The sequence below is a fragment of the Zootoca vivipara genome, chromosome 13 (assembly GCF_965207765.1).
Source record: "Zootoca vivipara chromosome 13, rZooViv2.hap1.1, whole genome shotgun sequence".
In the NCBI taxonomy this organism is placed as follows: domain Eukaryota; kingdom Metazoa; phylum Chordata; class Lepidosauria; order Squamata; family Lacertidae; genus Zootoca; species Zootoca vivipara.
In genome coordinates, this window is record NC_142596.1 from 34,196,154 (window position 1) to 34,223,060 (window position 26,907).

At 46.6% G+C, this 26,907-nt stretch overlaps 2 protein-coding genes across 5 annotated transcripts in view; one reads left to right on the top strand and one right to left on the bottom strand.

The window, feature by feature from the left end:
• The first annotated feature begins 1,650 nt into the window (after positions 1-1,650).
• Positions 1,651-15,702, top strand: NAGPA (N-acetylglucosamine-1-phosphodiester alpha-N-acetylglucosaminidase). 2 transcript variants are annotated; one of them, XR_015946928.1, is made up of 12 exons: positions 1,651-1,807; positions 3,393-3,878; positions 4,555-4,694; positions 5,578-5,686; positions 6,735-6,863; positions 7,114-7,322; positions 8,165-8,212; positions 10,426-10,554; positions 11,436-11,567; positions 12,853-12,904; positions 13,679-14,865; positions 14,925-15,702. XR_015946928.1 is itself a non-coding variant. In XM_035130634.3 (11 exons), exons 1-11 carry the CDS (start codon positions 1,683-1,685, stop codon positions 13,896-13,898), a joined length of 1,779 nt encoding a protein of 592 aa, XP_034986525.2. In that variant the 5' UTR covers positions 1,651-1,682; the 3' UTR covers positions 13,899-15,702. The 2 variants fall into 2 exon arrangements, 1 of the variants encoding a protein (XP_034986525.2); XM_035130634.3 differs by having other exon boundaries at positions 13,679-15,702.
• Positions 15,703-15,823: 121 nt separating this feature from the next.
• Positions 15,824-26,907, bottom strand: part of WDR90 (WD repeat domain 90) — a 49,582-nt gene continuing 38,498 nt past the window's right edge. For all 3 annotated transcript variants that reach the window (XM_035130626.3, XM_060282757.2, XM_088657418.1), the window contains 8 exons: positions 26,358-26,529; positions 26,140-26,262; positions 25,280-25,460; positions 24,471-24,601; positions 22,657-22,800; positions 21,801-21,920; positions 19,870-19,954; positions 15,824-17,869 (listed from right to left, as the gene is read on the bottom strand). In XM_035130626.3, coding sequence (XP_034986517.3) covers positions 17,682-17,869; positions 19,870-19,954; positions 21,801-21,920; positions 22,657-22,800; positions 24,471-24,601; positions 25,280-25,460; positions 26,140-26,262; positions 26,358-26,529 — 1,144 coding nt within the window. In that variant the 3' untranslated portion in view covers positions 15,824-17,681. The remainder of the gene's footprint in view (positions 17,870-19,869; positions 19,955-21,800; positions 21,921-22,656; positions 22,801-24,470; positions 24,602-25,279; positions 25,461-26,139; positions 26,263-26,357; positions 26,530-26,907) is intronic.

A 26,907-nucleotide genomic window follows, 5' to 3' on the forward strand; every position in this document is an offset into this window, starting at 1 on the left:
CGGTAGGTAAGCAAGTCCCAGGGTCAAATGCAAAATCACCACACAGAGCAGCAACCTGTGCAAAGCAGCGGGTGGAAACTGCTCATCTATCCCAATGAAATACCATTAGAGAACTGGAATAAGGTAGAGTGGAAATGACACGATGGCCTAAGGGTGCAATCCTGGCTCCACTTACCTGGGAGTAAAGCTCCACTGAATCTAGTGAAACTAGCAGCTTATCCACACTTACCTTTCCAGACACGGTCCATCCTTTAAAGCTCCATGTCTGAGCACCTTTTTTTTTTGGCTCTGGAGCTTTCCACGCAAAAACCCGCTTTTTAGCAATCAATTGGAGCAAACATCAACCCATGGAATCCCAAAGAATCCCAAGCAATGTAGGTTGTTAAAGGTTCTGGGAAGTGTAGCTTTGTGAGGGGTGAACTACAGTTCCCAAGAGTCTTTGGGGGAAGACGTGTGATTTAAATGTCTGATGTGGATGTGACCTTAGTTAGGATTGCTGCCTTAGCTGCACTATTGCAATGGCGCCTGCACCCAACCCTAAACATCATGTAGCTGGGATAATCAAAATCTGGTGTAGTGGTTAGAATGCTGAACTAGTTGCTGCGAGAGCAGGGTTCAAATCACTGAGCTCCTTGGAGTAAAGGTGGGATATATCCCTTCCCTCCTCAACCCAGCACCTCCCCCTTCCTTTGTGGTTTAAAGGTAAAGGGGCCCCTGACCACTAGGTCCAGTCGTGACCGACTCTGGGGTTGCGGCGCTCATCCCGCTTTACTGGTCGAGGGAGCCAGCGTACAGCTTCCGGGTCATGTGGCCAGCATGACAAAGCTGCTTCTGGTGAACCAGAGCAGCGCACGGAAACGCTGTTTACCTTCCCGCCAGAGCGGTACCTATTTATCTACTTGCGCTTTGACATGCTTTCGAACTGCTAGGTTGGCAGGAGCTGGGACCGAGCAACGGGAGATTCAAACTGCCGACCTTCTCTGTGGTTTAACCCACAGCGCCACCTGCATTGTGGTTCGCCTGGTGTCAAATTTTAGATGGTCAGGCGGGTGACAGTGTGTCTTAGTTTACAGAAGATGGTCCTCAGTTTGGAGTGCTGTTAAGAGGACAGCCCTCTGTCTGAAAGGCTGTCAGGTCCATAGCCCACTGGAAAGTTAAGTTAAAAATCATAAAAGGGAGGAGGGTTGCAGTCATAGCTGCCAAGTTTTCGCTTTTCTCGCGAGGAAGCCTATTCAGCATAAGGGAAAATCCCTGTAAAAAAGGGATAACTTGGCAGCTATGGTTGCAGTTGCTCACCAGGAGATAGCACCTAGACAGAGGAGGCACACAGGCCCCTCGGGTCAGCCTTCCCCATTACGATGAGATTTGGTATGTCTGTTTAAATTACAGTAGTTATTTCTAAATTTGCATCTATAGCTACAAATTAGCATGTGCAAATTTTATGCAAATACGCATCCTTTTCCAGTGTAAGTGGCCGCCTTAAGGACACAAGAATAAACAACAACAACGAAAACAATAAGAAGCTTGCTCCTCCTAATCCCAGGAGAGCAGATTCTGTGACTCCGCTAGTTGGCCACCAGAAGGAGCAGGGAAACCACGCTTCCTTTTTCCGCTCCTGGCTTTGCTGCTTTTGAAATACTCTCACGTGATGGCTTGTCATGTGACCGCGCGGCAGGCTCAATATGGCGGCCTCCATAGAGCGCCTAGTGCATAGAGTAGGCGAGGGGCAGCGACCGACTGCTTTGGTGGTTTTTTCTATGGTGCTGCTCCGCTGCTTTCTGGGAGTTCAGGGTCACGCCGTAGCTTGGTAAGTGCTCCAACCAGAGGAGAAGCCTTTCCACCTCTAAGCATCCTATGGGCGCGGGGGCGAGAGTTTCCGGCTCTTCCCACCCCCGCCGCATTTAGCCAATCTTTAGCTGTGTTTGTACGTGAAGCAAAGTCAGGTGATACGAGGGCCGAAGAGATCAAATTGACAATACCTGGGCTGATGTCCCGTTGAACAAGTAACACTGCTTGCAAGTTTAAAAGTAGTAGAACAAGGAGAGGATTTTGGAATAGCACCGAATTCCTAGAGTGTTTTTTTTTTGTTTTTTTTGTTTTAGGGTAGAGAGAGTCTATATACATATGCGTACAAATCATTGCAAAGAACTTTTTTTTAATTTGGGAGAGCCTTAAAAAATGCTTTCATTCCCACCCCACCCCCAGCAGTAAAGTTTTATCCTGCCACGTCAGTACTTCCCCATCTTATCACATTTGTGGATCTGGCTTTCCTCTCAGCTGTGTGCAAGAAGCTCTCCAGTTTCCTCAAACATTCTTCTTTGTAACTGAATTAGTTCTGTTCTAGAACTTGGTGGTAGTTTTGTCAGGCAGAAATGGGGGAGTGAGACCTAGTAGGACGGTTGCTTTACATTTCCTCTGTTCCGGTTGCTTTAACACAGAGATTCAGTGAAGTTTTTCCAGTGGTGGAGAAAACTCAGGGCACCTTAATTTCTGGCTCTCAGGCTGCATTTAAAGGCATGTGAGTGGGGGCAGTAGTTTTCTTGAATCCACTGAGTGTTCATCCATCCACTTACACAATGTGGGTTTCCTTAGGATCTAGTTTAGTGCAGAACTGCCTACTTACAGATGTTCAGCCTTCGTAGTGTGCTTCCTCATTCAAGCACAAGCCTGATCTTGCCTGTCACCCTTTTGACTTCTGACCTGCTTAGTGGCCATTGTTTGCAGTCCCTTGAGTCAGAGTTTCTTCTTTGGTTAGCCCCCTCCCCTGGCCTATTTAGCTCCACCATGTAAAATGACAGGCATGGGAAAAGAGCAAACTTAATGTGTTTATTACCTGAGCATTAATGGAACAGCTTTTCATGGCTCATTAGAGCTGCTTGTGGTGAAACAAGAAAGATCTTCACTCCACGTAGGTGGAGAGGTGGTGTTTCCTAATTCATACCAGTTTTATAACAGATGGCATTTCTTTCTTCCACCCAAATATACTCCAAGTTCTAAATGCCTTCCTCAGTGCATCCTATGATAATTCAAAAAAGCAATCTAGAATTTAAATTTCACAGAATAATAACATTATGAGGTTTGCATAGTTTGGAGATGATATCTAGCTAGCAGGAGGTCCCACTCTGCAACTTTATTTGTAACACAATGCTTTTCAGTTAAAGGGGTGGTAACTTTGAGGACACCAGCTATCAGTCCCTATTTAATTATATGGGTTTGCATTTCTTGGCCCGGCTTTATACAGATTTATTAGAAATTTGCTCCAAATAACATTTTAGGGTCAACCTTGTATCCGACACATGTTGTAAGGAAGCAAGGTAGTGCAAACGATTTGACAGGGCAAGCTAGTGAGTCTGAACCTGTATGATTCACATTTGAAACTTGCAAAATTTCAGGAATTCATTGAACGATGACTTGTTACTGCCATATCCTCCACCTCGACACGGTCCGCGGCATCACCATCGCTATGTTCGGGACTGTCAAGCTCTCCAACATGGCAACACAACACACGAGTCCTGGCCTAGCAACAACAGCACTGTCTCTCCACTGACTGTCACAAGCACCTTCATCTCTGACATCCCTCCAAAGGGTCAGAATAGTCGACATGTCTACGGCCATCTCACTACAGTGAGGGACCCCCTGAGGACGTTCTCTGTGCTGGAGCCTGGTGGGCCAGGGGGCTGCCGTAAGCGCAGCCGAGCAACGGTGGAAGAGACTGCCAGGCACGGCAAGTGCCTTGTGGCCCAGAATGGGGGGTACTTCAACACGAAAACCGGAGAGTGCCTTGGGGATGTTGTGAGTGACGGGCATCTCATCCAGTCCTCCGGAGGGATTCAGAATGCTCATTTTGGCATCCGGAAGGATGGCACCCTAGTCTTTGGGTAAGGTATCAGCAACTCTTCCCTTTAAACCAGGTGTGGGGAGCTGGAAATCACATAATACCTGTCAGGCCATTGGTCCATCTAGCTTAGCATGGTCAACACTGACTGGCAGTGACTTTCTAGAATTTCAGGATTTCTGAAATCCTAGAAAGCAGGGGAGATACCATTATCACAGACTTGGAGTTTGGAAGGGACTGCGAGGGTCATGTAGTTCAACCCCCTGCAAGGCAGGAATCTTTCACCCAACGTGGGTCTTGAACCTACGACCCTGAGATTACAAGTCTCATGCTCTTCCACCTGAGCCATCCCTCAGGTCATGGTGAACTGTGAACTTGGAAGGGACATTGGTGGTCATACTTAGCTCAACCCACTCTTCAGGGCTGGGTTTGCAGTGCAGAGTGAACTACAGCATCCCTGATGGAGAGCCATTCAGTTTCTGCCTCATAGGGGAGCTCTACCACTTCCCGAGATCCACTGGCAATTAAAGCAGTATTATACCACTTTGAACAGTCATGGCTTTCACCAGAGGATCCTGGGAAGTGTGGCTTATTAAAGGTGCTGAGAGTGGGCCCCTATTCCCATCACAGAGCTACAATTCCCAGAGAGAAATTGTCCTGTAAATATTTCCAAATGTTGCTCCTTCCTTATAACATGGCTCTTCTGTTGTCTTTTCCAGCTACCTCTCCGAGGAAGACGTGTTAGCTAAAGACAACCCCTTTGTGCAGCTTGTGAGTGGGGTGGGGTGGCTCTTGCGAGATGGGGAGGTCTACGTGAATCAGAGTCGGGCGGTGGAATGTGACGAGACGCAGGAAACAGGTAAATGTGGGGAGGGGGCCCTGTTCCTTTTGTCTGCCTGATGCACTGGAGGGTCAGAAGGGGAGGAGGAGCGATAACAGGGGGCATGTACCCACCCAAGACTGGAGAGGAACTGATGTGTCCTGTGTCTTTTCCTTCGGTCCACTGCTTTTCTGTGCAACCCCCCCCCCCACCTACCACGCTTTCTGTGCTGTTGGGTGGGTAAAGAGCTAAGGGATTCACTTGGTTCCTCTGGTGAGTAAGGCTTGGGTGGGGGAAGAATGCGTTCCGTGATGGTCCTGGCATGACCTTGCAAGCTCTGAGCACACCAGGCTCAGCAGGCTTGAGGCCAAGGCTGTCCATTGCCCCAGTGGAAAAAATTAAGATATAGGATGAAAGCATTAGGAAAAGGTAATCAAAAAGACAAATGTGGGTACTGTTTAATTGAATTTGTATGCAACAAAGAAAACCTCCTCAAACACACCAGTGACATGTGGTTAATGGACTGCAGCTAATCATATTAATTTTTATTTCCTTCCCAGAACCAGCTACCTGGTTTTTTTAAATGTTCTTTCATTATAATCACCATGCCCATGCTTCAGCAAAACTGAATTCTTGTATTCTCTCTTCAAACGATTCATTACATTTATGTTTCTTCTCTGTATGCTCATGAAAATTAAATACATATGTTTATATATGGCGAAACAAAAGACCAGAGCTGTGATGGTACCCAGCTTAAAGCAGATAGTTTTTAAGAAAACAAAACATGCTTACACCATTCTGCTGTAAGGAGAGGTTTTGCCCTGTGATTTTTTAAAAAACAAAAAACATCCTTGTAGCAGAGTGATTATGTTTCTCAGCTATTTGTACTCGGTCTCTCTTTCTCCCCACCTCTTTGTGGTAGGTACGTTTGACAAGTTCATCAATACCGTGTCTGCCAGGACAGCCGTGGGGCACGACAGGCAAGGACAGCTGGTGTTGGCACACTTTGATGGGCAGACCCATACAAGGGGGTAAGTCTGATTAGTTTTTGAAGTCGTTCCTCCTAGTCGGGCAGGTGGTCCCTGCCTCAGATTGAGCTCTGCTTGGAGGGCCTCTTTGTCTCCTTGAAGTGTTGTGGGTCAGTTTTCCTTTTTTATTTAAGTTAACAATTCAGGAGAAAAGTTAAATAAAGAATCTGTAGGTGCTAGCATTTAACATGTACCGGTAGGTGTCTGAGGGATTTCCATCCTATGACTCAGCAAAGAGTGATGAGATTTGGACATAACACTAAGCCGTGGTGTAATAAGCCATGGTTTAGGGATACATGGTTATGGTTTGCTTAGCAAACTAAGGCTTCAACAATCCCGGAGGACTTAGTGTCATGTATCAACCAGGCCTGCCTAGCACCAGACAAGTATGATTCTTTAATGTAGTCTGATCCACCCATAATGCTAAGAGGTTGGTTTGCAAACCTTAGTTTATGTTAACTGCAGTAAACCACTGCTTACAGGCTAAGGCACTGGGGCGTGTTCAGGTGGTTAAATTAAACCACGGTTTAGTTAACATGTGGACCAGGCCTATATGAAAGAGCCTTGTTTTTTTTAATGACCTGAATTGACTCTCTTAAAGAAAGCAGAGCCAGGTTTGGAAGGCTGGTTACTGGAGTATGTGAATTCTCTCTCACATGAAAATATATGGTCGTCCCCACCAACCCAACCCCCAAGCTGTTATCTTGTCTGTGCTACAGTAATCGCTGGCTCTTTTTTCAGGGCTGTCATAAGACTTCTCACTGCCTGAGGCAGATGGTGAAGTTATGTACAAAAGCCTAGCGGACTAACAATTTAATCTTGCCTTGACACTGTTAATGTGCCAGAACATTCCACTTCACACAAGGACCACAGGCTAGTGTCGGCGGGGACAGAGCATGCCACATGGCTCACCCAGCCCTAACACTTCACTGTCGCTCCCTGCTCTCCAGCACTTGCCTCCTTCCTCCGCCTAAGGATAGGGCTGGCCCTTACTCTTCTTCCACCTATGCAAGGCATCTTCTCACAGCTATCCCCTTTACCGTTTGCACAGCCTCAGCCTTTGGGATATGGCTGATTTCCTGAAGCAGCAAGGCGTTGTCAATGCCATCAACTTGGACGGCGGAGGGTCTGCAACCCTGGTCTTAAATGGAACGCTGGCTAGTTACCCTTCAGATCACTGGTAGGTGCTGTCGCTGTTTGCTAAAGGGGAGCTCGACCCTGTACTCGTGGACAAGAAAGAGCCCCCTACTGTCACACTTCTGGCCCCAAAGTGGTCCGGCTATGTTTGGGGGTGGGACAGTTTTCCGTGGGTCTGCATCAGTGTCAAAAGAAGTTACTACAGCATTAAAGAAGGGCCAGGATGCGTACTAGAGCTTGGCTTGGCTGTAGTTGTTTTTCTTTTGGTGCAATCCATGTTTCTTTCTCCCCAGCGAACCTTACCCCATGTGGCGCTGCCCTAGGCAGGTTTCGACTATCCTGTGTGTCCACGAACCTGCCTGCCAGCCTCCGGACTGCAGTGGGCATGGGCACTGCGTCCTTGGGGAATGTCAGTGTGATGGAGCTCTCTGGAGAGGATCAGCATGCAATGTCTTGGACTGCGGCCCTTCCAACTGCACCCTGCATGGAATCTGTACAGAAGGCAAGGCCACGTAGGCTGGGAGAGGTGTGAGCATGTGGGGCAGGTAGAACAGGTGCCCGTCCTCCAAGTCAGGGCTGCCTATAGAGATGGGGCTCTGAAAAGCACATGACTAGTAGCAAGTAGACACCCCTGATAAGCCTATAGAGTTAGGGTTCTAGAAAGCACATTGCTAATAACAAGGGGGACTCCTGCTGAGACTGCTTCTGGGCAAACTGGGGTTTTTAAAAACCCTTGGATATATAGCAGGGGATGCTTTTTCACTCCTCCCCTTTTTTCTTTTGGTTAAAGGCAGCTTCGGACTAACCTGTTCTGATTTGTTAGGATGCTGGCTCTACCATTGGGCAGAGGGAGGCAGCTGCTTGGTATCCAGCATAGGAGCAGTGGGGGCAGTTTCCCACCTACTCCTCCTGAATCCCCCATCTTGGAGGGCAGAGCTGTGTTTGTCCCCCAGCCTCCCCTTCACCCCCTAAACTGGCCTTTGTCTTTTGACTATCTGTTTCCTTTTTGTGTTGGTGGCTCTGCTTGTTTTTAAATAGAACTGTCTTTTAGACTTGTTAATGTTGTTTTGATGTATTTACGTGTTTGCTACTCTCTTCAAATATTTTAAGTTGCTTTGAGTTGTCATTGAAAAATAAGGTGGCTAATTTAATAATAATATTCCCCAAATGTTCTCCGTTTCCCCTTGGCCGTGGCTTATCTGGAAATTCCATGTTCTGTCCTGAATTCCCTCCCTTGCCAGCACTGGCGACTCTATTCCTGCTTGTGCCACAACTTACCTCCCTGTGCCCATGATCTTGCTGCTCCAAAATCACATCCATTTCTTCTTTTCCCCTTTATTGCAGAGGGATGTCTTTGTGATGCTGGCTGGCAGAGCCCCAACTGCAGTGAAGGTAGCTGGATTTCCTTCCTAACAATCCTTACTTTGGAGTGTGTGTGTGTGTGTGTGTGTGTGTGTGTGAATATTTATTTATTGCATCAGTTTGTAACTTGGGAAACCAATTGCAAAAGACAGGGCAGCGTTTCCCAACCTAGGTCTTGGACCGCAAGTTCCATCGACCCCAGCCATCGTGGCAGAGTATAAACTCAAACAAAACAAAACAAACTTTTCACCCTTTGGCCAAATAATAAGCTGCATTGTTATAGTCCTTTCAAATACGCTGTAGTTGATTGAACTGGCGGTAGTTGTTTTTCTCCAGTTTTATTGATTTTATTGCCTTGTTCTTCTTTTATTGCTTTACTTTGTGTTCCTTGCCCCAAGCATTCTTTGGTTGGAAGTCAGGATAGAAATTAACTACGGTAAATATATATTTCCAGGCCCAACTTACAATGTGATGACTTTTCTATCTCGACTTTGCTACATGTGTTGGGGGGGAGGCACTTTTGCTGGCCTGCATTGTGGCCACCAAATGCTGAGTTGTTATTATTATTATTATTATTATTATTATTATTATTATTGTGATTTATTGCAAAAGGAGGAGGAGCTTATGCAAACTGCAGAAACTACATGGGCTCCATTTTCTGTCCTGGGACAGATGTGGGGGATGGAGAGATCCACAGCTCCCCCCTCATCCAGCTTACTCCATGCAAGGTCCTTACCATTTGTCCATGCAAGGTCCTTACCATTTGTCTTACCAGGCTAGTGCTTAAATGCATACCTGCCAAGTTGCTGTCGGAGAAATAAGGGACCGGGCGGAAGTAGCAGACCGGAAGTAGCGCTGCCGCCATTTTGGAACTGGGCGGAGCATGCTCAGAAGTGACTTTTGATGCTGCTTTGCCCAGTTCCAAAATGGCCACCGCACCAGAAGTCGTACTGCAGTCATTTTGGAACTGGGCAGAGCAGCATCAAAAGTCGCTTCTGGAGCATGCTCCGCCCAGTTCCAAAATGGCCACCGTGCCAGAATAAACCGGGGGAAAACAAAAAAACCCTGTTTTTTCAGCTAGGAAAAGCTGGGAAAACGGGGATTTCCTGGGGAATATGGGACCCAGGTGGCGCTGTGGGTTAAACCACAGAGCCTAGGGCTTGCTGATCAGAAGGTCGGCGGTTCGAATCCCTGCGACGGGGTGAGCTCCCATTGCTTGGTCCCAGCTCCTGCCAACCTAGCAGTTCGAAAGCACGTCAAAGTGCAAGTAGATAAATAGGTACTGCTCCGGCGGGAAGGTAAACGGCGTTTCCATGTGCTGCTCTGGTTTGCCAGAAACAGCTTTGTCATGCTGGCCACATGACCCGGAAGCTGTCTGCGGACAAACGCCGGCTCCCTCGGCCTATAGAGCGAGATGAGCGCCGCAACCCCAGAGTCGGACACGACTGGACCTGATGGTCAGGGGCACCTTTACCTTTACCTTTATATAAAGCCCTAAACAGCTTGGGAGCAGTTTACCTGCGAACTTGACAGCTCTGAGCTGGCCCCGTTAAAAGTGCCACATAATACTTGTTCAGCATTTGTAAGAAATCAGCGTTTTAGCATGGCGGCACCTTCACTTTGGCTCGCACTATTGACATCAGGCAGGCACCTTCGCTGTAAGTTCTGGCGCCTACTAAAAGCATTTTTTGTTTAGACAAGCCTGTGGAATGCTGTTGTGTGTTTTCATCAAGTCTCTAGCTTATTTCTGAAGGCTTTTAATTGGTTTTTAACTGACGATTTTATTGCTTTATTCGTTTTTTGTAAAGAATTTCAGGTTGCTGTTTTTGTAGGATGAAGTGCTACAGTGGTGCCTCGCTAGACGAATTTAATTCGTTCCACGGGTCTTTTCTTATAACGAAAAATTCGTCTAGCGAATCCCATAGGAATGCATTGAATTTTTTTTGAATTTTTTTTTTGCCCATAGGAACGCATTAATTGAATTTCAATGCATTCCTATGGGAAACCGCGATTCGCTAGACGAATTTTTCGTAAAACGAATTCGTCTAGCGAGGCAACCGCCGCTTGAAAAATCCTTTCGTTAAGCGGAAATTTCGTTAAGCAGGGCATTCGTTAAGCGAGGCACCACTGTACATATAATTTTTGTGAAGCAAATAAACAGTAAAAATATATTCCTCCCCACCCAAAGTCCTGATGGTGTTTTGCATGTGGTCTCCTCCCTCCCTCCGTCTCTTCTGCCATAGCCTGTGCTCCTGGTTCCTATGGCGACGGCTGCCTTCAGAAATGCCTCTGCCTCAATGGTGGTGCCTGTGACCCTGTCCATGGAACTTGCAATTGCTCAGCTGGCTACCAAGGCACGCATTGCGAAGAAGGTGAGAGATTTGTTTATTTCAACTTGGCTGTGGTGATAACGTATTTGCTCTACTCCCTTCTTGCCGAGTTAAAGCCTGCTGATTAAAACAGCACTGTCTGCACCTGGTTCTTGTGACCTGCTCCCCTCCCAGCCATTATAATTCCTTAACGTGCTGTGGGAAGGCATGCTTTCTGCTGCAAAGAAATTGGACAGCCAGAAGACACGGTGTAAGCGGCGAAGAAATGGGCGAGTTAGCTGGCAGGAGAGGCTCAGTGGAGCCAGCTAGTGGATGAAGAATGTCCAACCTTTCCACGTCTTCTTTGTTTGCATCACAGATTCTACACATAGTGCACAGTTAAACTGTGGAACTCACCGCCACAGGAGGCAGTAATGACCACCAACATAAATGGATTGGACAAATTCATGGTTATTGGCCACAATGGCTCAGTTCTGCTTCCACAGTCGGGGTATTCATGCTTCTGAATACCAGGTGCCAGAAACTACAGGAGAAGAGTGTGATCTTGCACACATGTCCTGCTTTCTGGTTTCCCCACAGGTATCTGGTTAGCCGCTGTAAGAACAGCTTGTTCTGGGCCAGGCATCCCCAAACTTCAGCTCTCCAGATGTTTTGGACTACAGTTCCCATCACCTCTGACCACTGGTCCTGTTAGCTAGGGATCATGGGAGTTGTAAGCCAAAACATCTGGAGGGCCGCAGTTTGGGGGTGCCTGTTCTGGGCAAAGGCGGAAGGGCTTTGTAAGTCTTGGCAATCAGCTGCTCATCCGTGCCTGAAAACCCTGCTATAAGACAGAGAGCCAGGCCTGATTCTGCCATGTGTTTCCTTGGCCTGCTTGCTGTTGTGTAACCCCCAACTTGTCTTCCCTGTGATGGTTTTCTCAGCCTGCCCCAGCGGACGGTACGGGCCAAACTGCCAGGATGCCTGTCCCTGCCCAAACCAGCGTCCTTGTGATCGGAAGACGGGCAGTTGCAACATTTCTGCTGAATGCCCCCTGCCTGGCGACGTAGACAGAGGTAGGTGGCTCAGGGGCCTCGTGACTCAGGAGGAGACACAGCCTGAGCTTTTCTTTCGAAAGGTTTGGCCCTTGGCCTTTTTGCTTCCTGTTTAAAAGGGTCCTGGAAAGATAGGAGGCGGCCTTATTTTGGCTCTGGCTCATTGGCCCACCAATCTCAGTATTGCCTGCTCTGACTGGCAGCTGCTCTCCAGGGCTTCGGGCAGGGATCTCTCATCAGCCCTCCTGCCAGGGAAATGTCTCCTCACTCATATATATATATATGAAGCAAAGCTTTAATAGTAGAAAAGTGTAAACATGCTGACTGAGAGAAATGAAACATATTGAGGCAAGTGACAGCCTTTTAAACAGACAACCTGAAGAGAGGGGCCAATTCTAAAGTACAGCATAAAAGCCCCGCTCACTAGAGGCCAAGTATTCTATTGGTCAAATTAGGCCTCAGTGTTTTTCCTACATCTTAGCACTACCTGGAGATTGAACCTGGAAGCTTCTGCATGTGCGGCTGTTGCTCTTCCCTGTGGTGTTAACCTGGAACAGCTCTTTCTTTCCCTCACACCCCAGAGGGCTGCTGCTGGTCAGAATAGCGGTACTGTGCTGGATAGGCCAAGAGATTCAATGGCTTCATTTATCCCACCTACCCCTTCTTGGTCTACATTCCAGAGTGCCTGTGGATTTTGGGGATAGCTTTCTAGTGGTGCAACGCACAAGGGAAGAAAACAGATCTAAAAGCTGTAAGAAAGGGGAAATGGGACGATGCCACTGTATAGAAAAGGGGGGCAGGAAGCGGACTTTATTCCTGGTGCGTTTCAGGGGTGCCTCTTTCCCAAGGAGTGTAAACACTGTAAACTGAGGCTTTGAGCCAGGTGAAGTTAAGACCTGCTTGAGTCCCATTGGAAATCTCCTCGATTTCAAGGGTGCTTAAGCTCCAGTTGCATCGGAACCAAAGTTACTATTTCTTGATCTTGCTGAAGTTGAGCAGATTACAAATGGACCGAGTCTGATGGTGGCATGTATGGATTCTTTGAGAAGGAATTCCTTGAAATAAGTTAGGGCACTATGGGTGTCGTCTCTTTTTTGTTGCCTCCCCACCCCCTTACACAGTTGTCATCTGCGTTTGTCTTGAACCATGCCTTTCAGGACAGCAAGAGAAATCTAGACTCTTGTTCTGATGTGACAATTAAGCCTTCGTGGATCCGTTCCATTCTCTTTGCTGCATTGGAGATTTGCCTTGTCCTTTGTGCTTGGCAATAAGCATCAAAATGCCTCTCTCTCTCCCTCTCTCGCAGAGCAGTGCTTGCTGAAGGCCAATGAGAAAGGTGTGCTCCTTGGGTTTACAATGTAAGTTGTGTGCTTTGTGTTTTTGTAGTGTGGTTGTATGTTGTAATATTTTCTAGCCGCCTGTAATAAGAGCTAGTCGCAGAGTCCTAGTCTACAAGGCCTCCTCCACCTCTGCTTAGTCCAGCCCTTAGCCCAGTGCAGGCAGTATAGATCACCCCCAATGTTGGCTGTACATCCGTATAAGGACACAAGAAGAGGCCTGCTGGATCAGGCCAGTGGCCCATCTAGACCAGCATCCTGGTCTTACGGTGGTCAACTTGATGCCTACAGGAAGGCTGCAAACAGGAGCTGAGCACAACAGCCCTCTCTGGAGGCAGAACCTAGCCATGGCAGCTGGTAGCCTTTGTTAGCCTTTTCCTCCATGAATTTGTCCAATTCTCTTTGAAAGCTATCCAAGTTGGTGGCCATCGTTGCCTCCCGTGGGAGCGAATTCCATAGTTTTAACTAGGCAGTGTGCCTCCGCTTTGAAGAACCTGCACCATGGGAGATGCTCCCCACCTCTCTAGGGAATCGGTCCCATCGTCCATCTGGCCTTGCCATCAGGAAGCTGCTTCTAATGTTCAAGCGCAGTCTCCCCTCCTGCAGCCGAAGGCCGTTAGTTCTATCCTCGTCCGCTGGGGCAAGTCTATTTTAGCAAAGTGGTTACAAGGATGAAATGGGAATCTTTTGACTTCTATTGTCAGTTCGCAGGCTGGCGTGTTAAGGTACTGTAAACATGCTGATTATTATTTTCATTTCATTATTATTAATAGTATTTATTTTGGTTTTTTACAGGAAGGGATGGATTATAGGAGTCTTATCTGTGCTGCTTCTAATTAGTGCTGCGTTCAACATAAAGCACTTTTGCTGCAGCAGCTCCACAGGCCGACAGAACTGTAATGATTACTTCTCCAGGCGTCCCAACAGTTCCCACTATGAACTGTTAGGGAAATCGAACAGTTTTCCACTTGCAGGAGGAGAGAATGAAGACTACACAGAAGACGCAGAGACCTAACACAGACGGCTGTGATCCTTTGATGTGAGAACCAGCAGGAGGCCCCATCCATCACTCTTATGTGATGGCACACTGTAGCAGAACCTTCCAGAAGGAACAAGTGGCTTCCACGTAGAACTTGACTACTGCTCCTCTCATTGGCCTCGCCTAGGGGCAACAAACCTTTTCCCAGTCCAAGGGCCCATATTCCCATCTGGAAACTCCCAGCAGTGAGCAGGGCCTAAGGCGAAAGAGGGCAGAGCAGTTAACCCAAGTTTTACCTTTTTGTGTACTGTAGGCTAGTTTCCACAAACACACCTCTATATCCTCCATCGTGCTAAGCAAGAGGGAATATCAGTTAAAGGACACATTTCAGCTGGCAAAAGAAACTCGAGTTTGAAGCTGGGGAAGTGTGGGGTTTGGGGAAAGGGGTTGCGTCGTGAGGAGGGTCTTGAGGGACAATAGAGAGGGATAGATTTAGCCCCCAAGCCTGAGGTTCCCCACCTTGGACCCACCCTTTCCAAAACGAGCCACTGCCCTTCCAGGTGTTTTAGGTGTGTGTGTGGGGGGGAAGTCTAGAAGTTGCTGGGGCTGGCCTTGACCTTTCTGCTGCTACAGTAAAGGACTCCAAATAGAATCCCCTGCTCATAAAAACAACCACCACATTACAGTATGGCCTCCATGGCTGATGGTCACAGATGAGGGAAGTTGTAGCCCAGCAATAGCAAAAGGGCTGGAGGTTCCCCACCTGTCATGTGTCATGAGCCAAAATGGCTTTCAAAAACTGTGTAACTACCTGTGTTTCCTTGCTGAGAACAGGTGGATGTAGCCAAAGTGCAGTGGGGCTGTTTAAAAGCCTTCTTGCAAACGCCCCTGTGCCGTTTTGCAGAGACTGCTGCCTTCCTCTCTTTCCCATGCCTCCTTGACAGCCTGGATCCGGCCAAAGCCTGTATGCCTCCGCCCCACTCCCAATTGGTTTGGGATCCAGGCTTGGGCCGGCCAAAGCCTGTATGCCTCTGCCCCACTCCCAATTGGTTTGGGATCCAGGCTTGGGCCGGATCCAAGGCTGTCAAGGGGCAGGACATTATTCTGGAGGCATCCTTACTAATTTCTTGTAAGTGGTGGTTGTAGCCTTTGCTGGGAAGACTGGCTCTTCTTTTTAAGGTGGATCCAGAAAACGGGCTCCTTCACAAATAATGTTAAACCCTAGTAACAATTTAACTGGCTTGATGCAACTGAGCAGTGTGCTGGTTCACAGCGCTCATGACTTGTTCTTGCATTCTTCCAGTCTGTGCCATGCTGGGGGGAGACGTACCAGAGCCTGCCTCAGCATCACATGTTGAGAAAGTGCTAAAAGAATTAATAATGGAAACGGGCTTCACTGTGAGGAATTTTATTTCCAACTCTGGTTATCGGAGTGCTTGACTCTTACGCCTTAAGTAGGGTGGCCTAATGTAGGCCTATAGCGTACGATCTTATGACAAGGTTTTTTAGTAATATATATTTTGTAAGGTGTAGCTGCGGGTGGGATTGCCTTCCGGTAATTTATTTTAAAGCAGAAATTAAGACTGTCTCAGCCTGAATACATGAGCCGCCTTTTCTTTCTTTTGCACTTTGCCTCTTCCTTTGTAATGCCAGGGGTCTTTGGCAGCATATGTGAAATGTGAAATGTTGTGCCACTTTTTAAATTATGTGTTTTGTTAGCTTCAAAATTTGAAGAACACTTGCAGCAACCGTCCATGTTTGGTGCAGGGATATACTTTTTATACAATCAGGGCTATATACTTTTTACACAATAAAGTGACATTTTTTCCCTCTTGGGTTATGAACGTTGTCCTTTGAATAGCTGCAAGAGGGTGCCAGAGGCATAGTGACAGGAGTCTCGTCCATTTTCACATGGTCCCCAGATACCTTAGTCTACATACAAAACTGGAACTCTACAAAGGTTCAAATGCACAAAAATATTACTTTATTTTAGATCAAAAATTAAAAACGCATCTTACTAAAAACTTCCATCTTACTATAAATTACAAACAAAAACTCTAGCAATGTAGTTATGTGTTAAGGCCACGTTTGAGATAGTGGGAAATAATTGTTTCACTGCCTGGTTTATGAGCAATTCCATTTCTATCAGCTTTGCACCTCAGAAGCAAACTATTGCACAATTGTAAAACAAAAAACAAAAAAAAATTGTATTGTAAAAAAACACAAACATTTGCAAAATCAAACAAAAACATTTGCATAGAAACAATTGTATTGTAAAAAACAAACATTTGCAAAATCTGAATAAAAAACACTCTAGAACATCCCTGATAATACTCCTTAAAAATATTTTTCTTTCTGAAAAAAGAAAGGCAAATTTGTGCTCACAAAGTTTACACTCAGTGGTTATCCTTATCATGGTCATGGCTGATTTTTGTATGTGATTTTATACATTTTGCCACTGTATTTGCTGAGAGAATACAACAAACTGCTGGAGTGTGTGTGTAATCCCTTCTGGTTCTCATACAGTCAACCGAAAACTTAGTAAAGAGAACCATAAAATCAAAATTTAGTACTGGGACAGATGAGCGAGGAATAATCAACCCTTTTTGATGTCTCTTTTTTTGGGGGGGGGGCAGGGAGGAATGTTCAATGTGTACACATTTTTAATGCTAAGAATCAAGAAACGCATCCTAATCCATATGTACAGCAAAATCGCATCTTACGCACATTTAACTTGCGCGATTTGAACCTTACGCAGTTGAAAGCCAGCCAGTTGAAATCGGACAAATTGCTTGCACCCGAAAGGGGAGAGCTTAAAAGCTCCTTTTGCACAAAGTTTTCCTGGCCCAGAAAGAGCGTTTAAGCTCTCAGATTTGCTTACTGGGCTCTGAGAAGTTCTTTTGGGAAGGTGGTTTGAGTATATGTGTTTTTGCAATATATGCACCAGCCCTGGAACATTACCCCTGTGCTGGAGGCCATCGTACTGTAATACATAACAAGTTATGGTTGGGTATAACAAGCTCAACTAATATATAGTTAAAAAAATAGAACGAGATCATCTCTTCTTCAGCATTTCAAAAGTGACATTCTGGAAGAGCATCGAAATGACCACCCTCCGCCGCTGCTCTTCATGAGGGGGTGGGCTATTTCTGAGTGACCACTGCCCATCCTTCAACCTCAAGGGGGTCGAGGAAGTGTGAAAATGCTGGTGGGTTTGAGCCTGATCCTGAACAGCTTAGGTCAGTCAGTCCTAGAACCTTCCCATTCAGAAAATGTGGATGAGGATATATGCCCTGCTTGCTTGAGTAGTGGCTATTATCAGATACCTGCCTTGATGTCCACTGCTTCCAACAGGAAAGAGGGCAACAGACATCCCCATAAAATCCAGGCATCAACCTACAGCTTGCCTGCCCCAAATTTCAGGAGCTCTGATCAAGCTAGCTGTCCTACCATGGTGAAAAAGGAGATAAGACAGCCAGAACGTAAGAAAATGTAGGAAAGGGGGGCTCCTTCCCGCCCTCCATCCCAATATGAAGAAGAGGGGGGTGATTGACAGGTAAGGGGCTTATATGCGTTTTGGCTCCCAATCCCTGCAGGCTCTGGCTCATCACCACTGACCACTTTCACTTCCTGGAATGTCAAATGGAGATCATGGAAGGGTCATGCCTGGCCCCAGCCTGCTTGTTCCAGTGGGGACAGCTGTGCAGCTCCTGGGCATTTTCGGTTGCTGAACTCAGAAACAGGAGGCTGGAGCTGGTGCACAGCATTGGGATGGGGAGTTTTCAGGGCCGTGAGGTAGCGACCATGTTTGCATCCTACTCAACTGGTGATGGAAATGGCTTTCTGCGTTCCTCTGCTTTGGACCTCCCACACCAGGATCTCATTATAAGAAGCTGTGAAGAGGCGTTTCCCAGACGGGGTAAACCGGCAGAGGCACACAGCATCATCATGGCCCAGGTAGTCTCTCTCAACCTTCTTTGGGTGCTCGATCAGCCTCAACATGCGCTCTGTAGGGCAGACAAAGCCACAGGCTAAGTAAACATCCTTTTATAAGTTACAGGTAGGTAGCCATGTTGGTCTGACGTAGTCGAAACAAACAAACAAACAAACAAAAATCCTTCCAGTAGCACCTTGGAGACCAACTAAGTTTGTCATTGGTATGAGCTTTCGTGTGCAGAAGTGTGCATGAAAGCTCATACCAATGACAAACTTAGTTGGTCTCTAAGGTGCTACTGGAAGGGATCCTTTTATAAATCAAGGACAGTGCCATTCTGCCTTTGAGGGATGTGTACATGTGTAAAAATATGTCTGCCCAAGAATCTCAGCCAGGGTTGGCGTGAGGATTTTTGAGTTCCCAAGACAATAAATCACCAGGGCGCCCCGCCCTTTGTGGGGGAGGGTAGAGATATTAATAAAGAGCACCCAGGACTCTTCTGACCAGATGGCTCATGCATGCGGGGCTACATTGCTCTGAATGTGTTTTTTTACCAGCCATATGGTCATTGCTTTGTTTGTCACCTGAGGGCAATAACAGAACAGGTTTTAAAAGAAAAAAAACAAAGGCAATGCAGTGACCGAGTTGGAAAGTTTTGCTACTTTCCTTGGACCTCTTCGTTGGGCTCCCCATGGGCTTTTAGGCAAAGCCGACTGCCCTACTTTCTGCTCCCTGAAGGCGAGAATGATCTCAAGTTTCTAGGCTATGCTCAAAAGCATGAGAATAACACTCAGCACCAATGAAGTCTCCTACAAGTCCATCCCTATGCACAACTGGATGGCTTTTAAAAAAGGATTAGACAAATTCATGGAGGGTAAGGCTATCAGTGGCTACCAGCCATGATGAGTATCCAGGACTCATAAGTGGGGAGAGTGCTGCTACACTCAGGTCCTGTTTGCGGACTGCCCATGGGCAGGTAAAGGTAAAGGGACCCCTGACCATCAGGTCCAGTCGTGACCGACTCTGGGGTTGTGGCGCTCATCTTGCATTATTGGCTGAGGGAGCCGGCGTACAGCTTCCAGGTCATGTGGCCAGCATGACAAAGCCGCTTCTGGCGAACCAGAGCAGCACACGGAAACACCGTTTACCTTCCCGCTGTAGAGGTACCTATTTATCTACTTGCACTTTGACATGCTTTCGAACTGCTAGGTTGGCAGGAGCTGGGACCGAGCAACGGGAGCTCACCCCGTCGCAGGGATTCGAACCGCCGACCTTCTGATCAGCAAGCCCTAGGCTCTGTGGTTTAACCCACAGTGCCACCTGCATTGTAGGCTACTGTGAAAACAGGATGCAGGACTAGATGGGTCACTGGCCTGATCCAGCAGGACTTGTCTTATGTTCTCACAAGTGCCCCACCTGTCTGATAGGTCGTAACACTTCTGCTGGGCACTGGAAACACAAAAGGGGAATGCTCAGTGCTAGAGCATCTGCCTTGCATGCAGGAAGCCCCAGGTTCATTCCCTGACATCTCTAGGTAGGACTGGGAGAAACTCCCGGTCTGAAAACTTAAGAGTGCTGCTGCCAGTCAGTGTGGACAATACTGAGCTAGATGAACCAACGGTCTGATTCAGCATAAGGAAGCTTCCTATGTTCAGCGCTGCATTTCCAATGCAGGCGGCAACTGCACCACCCTTGACAGCCATCCAGCTTCAACTTAACTACTTTCATCACAGGAGAGCCCCCATCACCTTCTGAGGCAGCCTGACGTGTCATAGATATTTAAGTAGAGCCTGGTGGCAGAGCAATTACTTTGCATTCATAGAGGTCCCAGGCTCAGTCCCTGGCAGCTTCTCCAGGCAGGGCAGGGGGGAAACCTCTATCTGAAACGCTGAAGAGCTGCTGCCAGTCAGTGTAGCAATACTGAGCAAGATGGACAAATGACCTGACTCCATGTGAGGCAGTCTCCTATCTTCCTATGCAAGGTTACTTGGCTCGTTCCATATACAGAGCTGCCTTCCCAGGGGTCTTCAGAGACTACCCCCACCTGCCCATTGGGGTCTTTTGGATACCCACCATTGAAGCCAACAGCTATAATACAGGCAGCAGGAGACAAGCTTAGCGACGTGGCAAAGTACGGCAAGGAAATCTTCTCTACGACCTGCAGACAAGCGAGAGGAAAAGTCCCAAAGTGTTAGAATCTATTGCAAAATGAAGAGGAAGTGTTATTCTTGCAGTGTGGAAAAGGCTGCTTATTTTTCATCCCAATACACACCAGGAAGGCATAGGAGGAGAAGCTTCCCCCTGCAGGAATATTTGAACAGGAAAATGTCCAAATTAACAAAGAATGCACCCCCTGTATGTGTGGGCTTCCAATAAATGTTGCAATCTGCTCTAAGAACTGGGTATGTTTAGCCTGGAGAAGAGAAGGCTAAGGGGTGATATGATAGCCATGTTCAAATATATAAAAGGATGTCATATAGAGGAGGGAGAAAGGTTGTTTTCTGCTGCTCCAGAGAAGTGGACACGGAGCAATGGATTCAAACTACAAGAAAGGAGATTCCACCTAAACATTAGGAAGAACTTCCTGACAGTAAGAACTGTTCGGCAGTGGAATTTGCTACCAAGGAGTGTGGTGGAGTCTCCTTCTTTGGAGGTCTTTAAGCAGAGGCTTGACAGGCATATGTCAAGAATGCTTTGATGGTGTTTCCTGCTTGGCAGGGGGTTGGACTGGATGGCCCTTGTGGTCTCTTCCAACTTTATGATTCTAAGATGCAATCAGATTAATGTGCAATAGGACATAATGTACAACAAGCAGTTGCGGCATCTTGCAGAGGGCACAAAAGGGTGGAGCCCATTAGGCTGGGTGATCTGACTCTGCAAAACAGAAGAAGCCATCATTTCTGCAGAAGAATGTTAGGCATTTGAGAAAATGCAAAAGAAAAGAAAAAGGGTGGGGAGAGAGTCAACCACTCTAGATATAAATTCAGTGGTCTATTGAGAAAAAGGAGCAATCCATGGGTTGCTCTGTCCCTCTCCATTTCAGCTGCAGTTGGGGCATCCCATCCTGCTCAAGTCCTATTGGGGGGAGAGAGGCCGGAAGTTATACAGGGTCCAAATTTGTTGAGCTGCAGTGACCTGCTACATCTCGACTTCATTGGCACTGCTTTGCTTTTCACTCAAACTCTATGAGCTAAACAGAACAAGGAGAAGCTCCCTGTAACATTTCTGGTGCTAGGGCATGTGGCATTTTTGAGACTAAAGGCAGGGGGCCAGAAGTCTTCATGCTTCTCCCACATAGGAGAAAGGTCATGGCTCAGTGGCAGAACATCTGTTTTACATGTGGAAGGTTTGAAATTCAATCCTTGGTATCTCCAGGAAGGACTGGGAGAGACTCCTGCCTGAAACCTTGGAAAATCACTGCCAGTCAGTGTAGATAGTAATGGATCAATCACCTGACTCAGTATAAGACAGCTTTCCTATGTTCACCAAACCACAAACACATAGAGTCTCCAACAAATAGCCAGAAACTTTTTGTGTATGTGAGAGTTTTGCATATATAACAAACATCGCCTGCTGCCTCAGCCTAAAATTGTATAGCCCAGGAACATATGAAACTACTTTTTGTTGAGACACATCGCTGGTCCTTCTAGCTCAGCACTGTCTACACTGACTGGCAGCAGCTCTCCAGGATCCCGGACTGAGGTTCTCTCTCAGCCCTACCTGGAGATGCTGGGGACTGAATCTGGAGCCCTCTGCATGCAAAACAGATGCTCTACCACTGAGTGACAACTTTCATATGATGTCAAGTTTCCGCTTGTCTAGTGGAACAGCTAACAGAGCTAAAATAGACCCATAACAAAGATTAAGGGAAGTGTGCCAAGAGAAGGTGACACACCAGCAAGTCCACGGCTGAGCCAATAACATTAGGCTCATTGGTCAGATGCAGTTCCAGCAGTCCTGCTGGTAGAACACACAAGATCTCAGCAAGCCAATATATGAGGCACCTGTTTCTGTTGCAGGCTGTAGAAGAGGATCTCCTTCTGCAATCCAAAGCCTGTATAAGCAATCATGCTCCTGTCCCAAGGGCAAAATGCTGCTAGGCTGGGAGGCAGAGGGTTGGGTACCTGGAGGGGAAAGGCAAAAGCACGAGTGACAAGGCAGGTGTGCATCATTTGGAGCTAACCAACCTCCAGTTCAGGGCCAGCACAAAGTTAATGAAATCTGAACAATTATTTCTTCTTAGGGTTGCCAGACTCAATAGAGGACAGGACTTCTGTGCCTTTAAATGCCCTGCTCTTTTTTTGAGTCTGGAAACCTTAAAGAGAAACCAGCAGACCCTTTGCTTGGGAATTAAACAAAGGGTCTGCTGGTTTCTCTTTAAGGTTTCCAGACTCAAAAGAGAGCAGGGCAATTAAAGGCACAAAAGTCCTGTCCTCTATTGAGTCTGGCAACCCTATTTCTTCTGACGTGTGGAGTGGAGCACTTTCCCCTCTTCGAAATCTGAAAGCTGCATCCAGAAACACTTCTAAGCATTTAGTGCAAACTAAGCCTGCCATTTGAATAGCTCTTTTCCACAAAAAATGAGGAAATAGAAACTAGTCCTTTATTTAAAGCCAAAATTCTACAGATTCTTTGTGACCACGGTTTTCTAGATCTCGCTGAGCTACACAGCTAGCCTCATCCTATGTATTCATTTGGCAAATGCCAAGAAGACACTCAATCTGCTCTTGCTTCTGCCTTGTAAAATTTTCCAGCCTCAGGAAATTTTAACAAGCAACACTACAAAACACACCACATGCTGAAAAGCTTATTGCTCAGCTCATGAGCGGAGGACGGGAGGCTACAGCAAGATATCCTCACCTCGGGACCTGTAGGAGCTGGGAAGCTTAGCCAGTCAATGAGCTCACATTTGTCCTTCATCCAGTCAGAGACCCAGACACTGACACGTCGATCGGCACTTGCAGCCAACCAGAGATCATCACCTTCAACGCCAAGTTCTCTGTGCTAGAAGACAGGATACCAAAATGACAACAGCTCTTGTTTTACACATCTGTCCTCTGAAACTGTTGATGCAGGGCATGATGACATATTGTACCATTGTACGGATAAGTAAAAAAAATAGGAGTAACATGGGCTCAGTTTAAATCCAGTGTGTTTGTGTCTTGAGGACTAGCCACCCTACTACAGTACTGCTGAATACATAATGTGCAATAAACGTAAGGAGGGTACAAGAGAAATTATTAGGGGCACAGAACGGGTTACATATGAAATAATAATACAATTAGAAAATAGTAAGAGATTGGTTAAAATGGTATACTCTATTTTTAGACTGCCTTTCTCTACTGAAGGTCATCCAAATCATAAGCATAAAAGCCTAAAATACTTGGAGAACAAATACTTGGAAGGAATGTCTTTCCTGATACCAACTGCCCCATGATTCAAGATACAGGTGTCTAAAATCTTGGCCTAATCTGGCAGCTGCCCTGTACCTATCCAATATTATCTATGAATCTTATAGATGGGCCTTTTCCAGAGCCCGATTTGATGCGATGCCTTCAGCTGTCTTACACGGCAAATTCTTGCGTATACCAATCGAAGAGCGCCTCTGTCCATGCATGTCTAACAAGGTGGAATCTATTATTCACATTCTTCTATTCTGTGAATTCTATAATGAAGAACGATCGCGACTCATTTTACCCCTATTATCAAAATTCACACCCTTGCAATATTATCTGGAATTTCCCCCCGAAACGTTATGCAAATTCCTTCTGGAAGACTCTTTAAGCTCAGTATCCTACGCTGTGGCCAAATTCTGCACCTTAGCTATTAAAAAACATAAATCTCTTTTATTGAATAACATATTGTAACAATTTGTCCTGCCCTCCGAAGATGATATTGCGGCTACAGTACTTAGTTAAATTTCTTATTCTTTTATGGTGTTTTATTCTGCTGGATCTGTATTTTAAGTATTGCATATTGACTATTAAAACCCCATATCAGTTGCTTTTATTGTTCATGTAGAGAATTATGCAGAATTTCTGGTTTAATATGCTGGCTGTTTGCCGTAATAAACATTGACTTGACTTGATTCAAGATATGCAAGGGAGGCCCTTCTGTGTTGCTTTGTTTCTGGACTTGGTAAAGTGCACAGTGATGCACAGTAGGATCTTCTCAGCAGTGGCGCCCTGTTTGTGGAATGCTCTCCCTTCTGGTCATTGTTTAATTTTCAGTGCCAGCTGAATAAATACCTCTTTGCTAGCCTGCTGTGCTGTGCCAACTGGTTTAGGAATTTGTCATCAAATGTTTTTACATTTCATACTGCAATGTTTGTTTTTCTGATTCAAACTGAATTGCTGAGTCTTACACGTGAGTCTTCTTAGTGGTTGAATTATTGTCTGGAGTGAGACAAACCAACAGCCCGAGTCTGGATGTAATGGGAAGACAAACCATGGCAGCAACAGCAGGACGGAGAAAGGAGTGCGGCGCCTGGAACCTTCGTTCAGTGAAACCGCACGTTTGCTCATTCACGCTAAGTCGTGGTTTGGCTTTGTGTTATGTGCAAACTGGGCCAAAGTGGCTTACAACACAGATTCAATTAAAAATCAAGTGATGAACATCCATTGATCTGCCAGTGAGGAAAGGTTGTTCGGACGTCACACAGATTTCCGTCCCACCTGCTTTCTTGTGCAGTGGATAACATTGATAGGAGATGAGCGGTGGTCAGTCAGGACACGAATGGTCATCCCTGTGCGTGGACTACTGACAGCCATCATCCCGTCCTTGCCTCCAGACAAGATGATTTCCCCTAGAGAGTGAACGGAGCACAAAGAAGAGGGGAAAGAGACTCCGGGGTTGCCATCAGGGGTTGGGTGGTTTCATCTGCCTTGCCCCACCCTCCAGCCCTAGGAGCCGTCAGAAGGGAGCTGCTTAATGGGTACTTGAATTGACCCACCGTGTGTTTACTTAAAAGCTTACGTATGTTAAATGAGCTGTTGATTGTTATTATTAATTTTTAGTGACACCTGAGTAGTACTTTTTTATTATTCTGACAAAGTAATAATCATAAATAAATAAGAATAAAAATGTGCACCCCACCATCGAGACCATTCCATTGTAACTATCCAACCTCCCAAAATTTCAACACCTCTTGCAATGGTTTGACCCCTTTCCATTTTAACAGTACAGATTCTACAAACACCCTCCCTATCCCCTCAAAATCACTTCTCCTGCACATTCCCCACCTTACCTGAATGGCACATGTTAATTTATCATTAATAGCTATATCCCACACCTCTTTATACCATTCTTCCATTTTATATTCTGCCTGCCCCTTCCACTTCCTAACTATAATAATGCGTGCAGCTGTCAATAAATTAGTGAGCAAGTCCTTCATAGCCTGCGAACCTTCCACCCCATCGCGAATTGATAATAATGCAGTGCTTTTTGAGGCAAGATTTGATGTTGGCATCCATCAAGGTCCTACCGTCTGCGGAGTATCCAAGTGCAGTTACAGCCACAGGGTGAGGGTGCATCTTGAGTTCCATCTCTGTCCGGGAAACGCTGAACACCCGGATGGTGCCATCGCTGTACCCTGCCACAATATGCTGGCTTTCTGCCCCACTGACAGTGATGGCCACTGGGCTCCACGCCAGGCAGAGGGAACTCTAGGGGGGAGTAAGGAACATAAGGTGCTGGTTTTGACCTTTAAAGCCCTATGCGACTTGGGACCCTCGTACCTACGGGACCGCCTCTCCTGGTATGCCCCACGGAGGACCTTAAGGTCCACAAATAATAATATTCTGGAGATCCCGAGTCATAAGATGGCTAGATTGGCCTCTACTAGAGCCAGGGCCTTTTCAGTACTGGCCCCAACCTGGTGGAACGCTCTTTCCCAGGAGACCAGGGCCCTGCGGGATTTGTCATCTTTCTGCAGGGCCTGCAAGACAGAGCTGTTCCGCTTGGCCTTTAGGTTAGACTCAGCCTGATCCCTGTGTTTTCCTCCCTCATGGCTTGGATTTATGGCCTACTTGAAATGAGGCTGCATTTTAAATTTTAATACTGTATTTTAATCTGTATTTTAATTAATTGTTTTTATGTTTTATTGTAATTCTGTTGGTGTCAGCCGCCCTGAGCCCGGTTTTTGACTGGGGAGGGCGGGGTATAAATAAAAATTTATTATTATTATTATTATTATTATTATTATTATTATTATTATTAGGAATACCCATTGATTCTTTCAGGCACAACACCACAAATACGAAGGAGGTTATGTCATCAAAAGAGTCTCTCGTCTCTGGTGAATTCTAGGGGAAAATTTAACTGCACTTCCATCTCAGCCATTACCTGGTTGAGCACTTGAAACTGCACCACCAGCTCCATGCTGGCAAGGGACCAAACTCTCACACTGCCATCCTCCCCACAGGTAGCACAGTGAGACTCTCCAGGGCTGAAGGCCACCTCGCTAACCTGCAGTGGCGACAGAGAGGATTGAAGAAGCTTTGATAAACTTCCAAGAAGAGTGGTCTCTTTACCATCAAGGAACTGCTTACAAAACCTCTTACCTGGTTCTTGTGCCCGCTAATCAGCCGGATACTGGTGTTGTCTGCCCAGCTGACGTACCACAACGTCCCTGCTGTCGTGCCAACAATGCCCATGTCCATACAGTCGTCGAAGGCGGCACTTACAATGGTCCCATCCAGGGTCATTTCCTGTTCCAAAAGGACTGAGCTAGATCTACAGGGAGGGAAAAGCAGAACACTAAATCACACTCTACCTGGGCTTCAGAGAAGGGGTGGGGAGCCTTCTTCAGTCTGAGGGCCACATTCCCTTCTAGGCATCCTCCCAAGGGCCACATGCCAGTGGTGGGCAAAGCCAGAGGCATGATGTGAATTTTACCCTTGTACAGCAGGCTAGTTACTACACACACTCCCACACTCCTCTGTGTTCTCCCATCCGTACAAGGAAGAGGCATTCTCAGATTTCAAGGACACATTCCAGGCAGGTACAAACACCCTGGGTAAAAAGACAGTGGCGGAGCGTTCCAAGGGCCAGAAAGAGGAGCTGGGGCTTATGGGAATTGCAGTCCAGAGCATCTGGAGGGCAGCAGGTTAG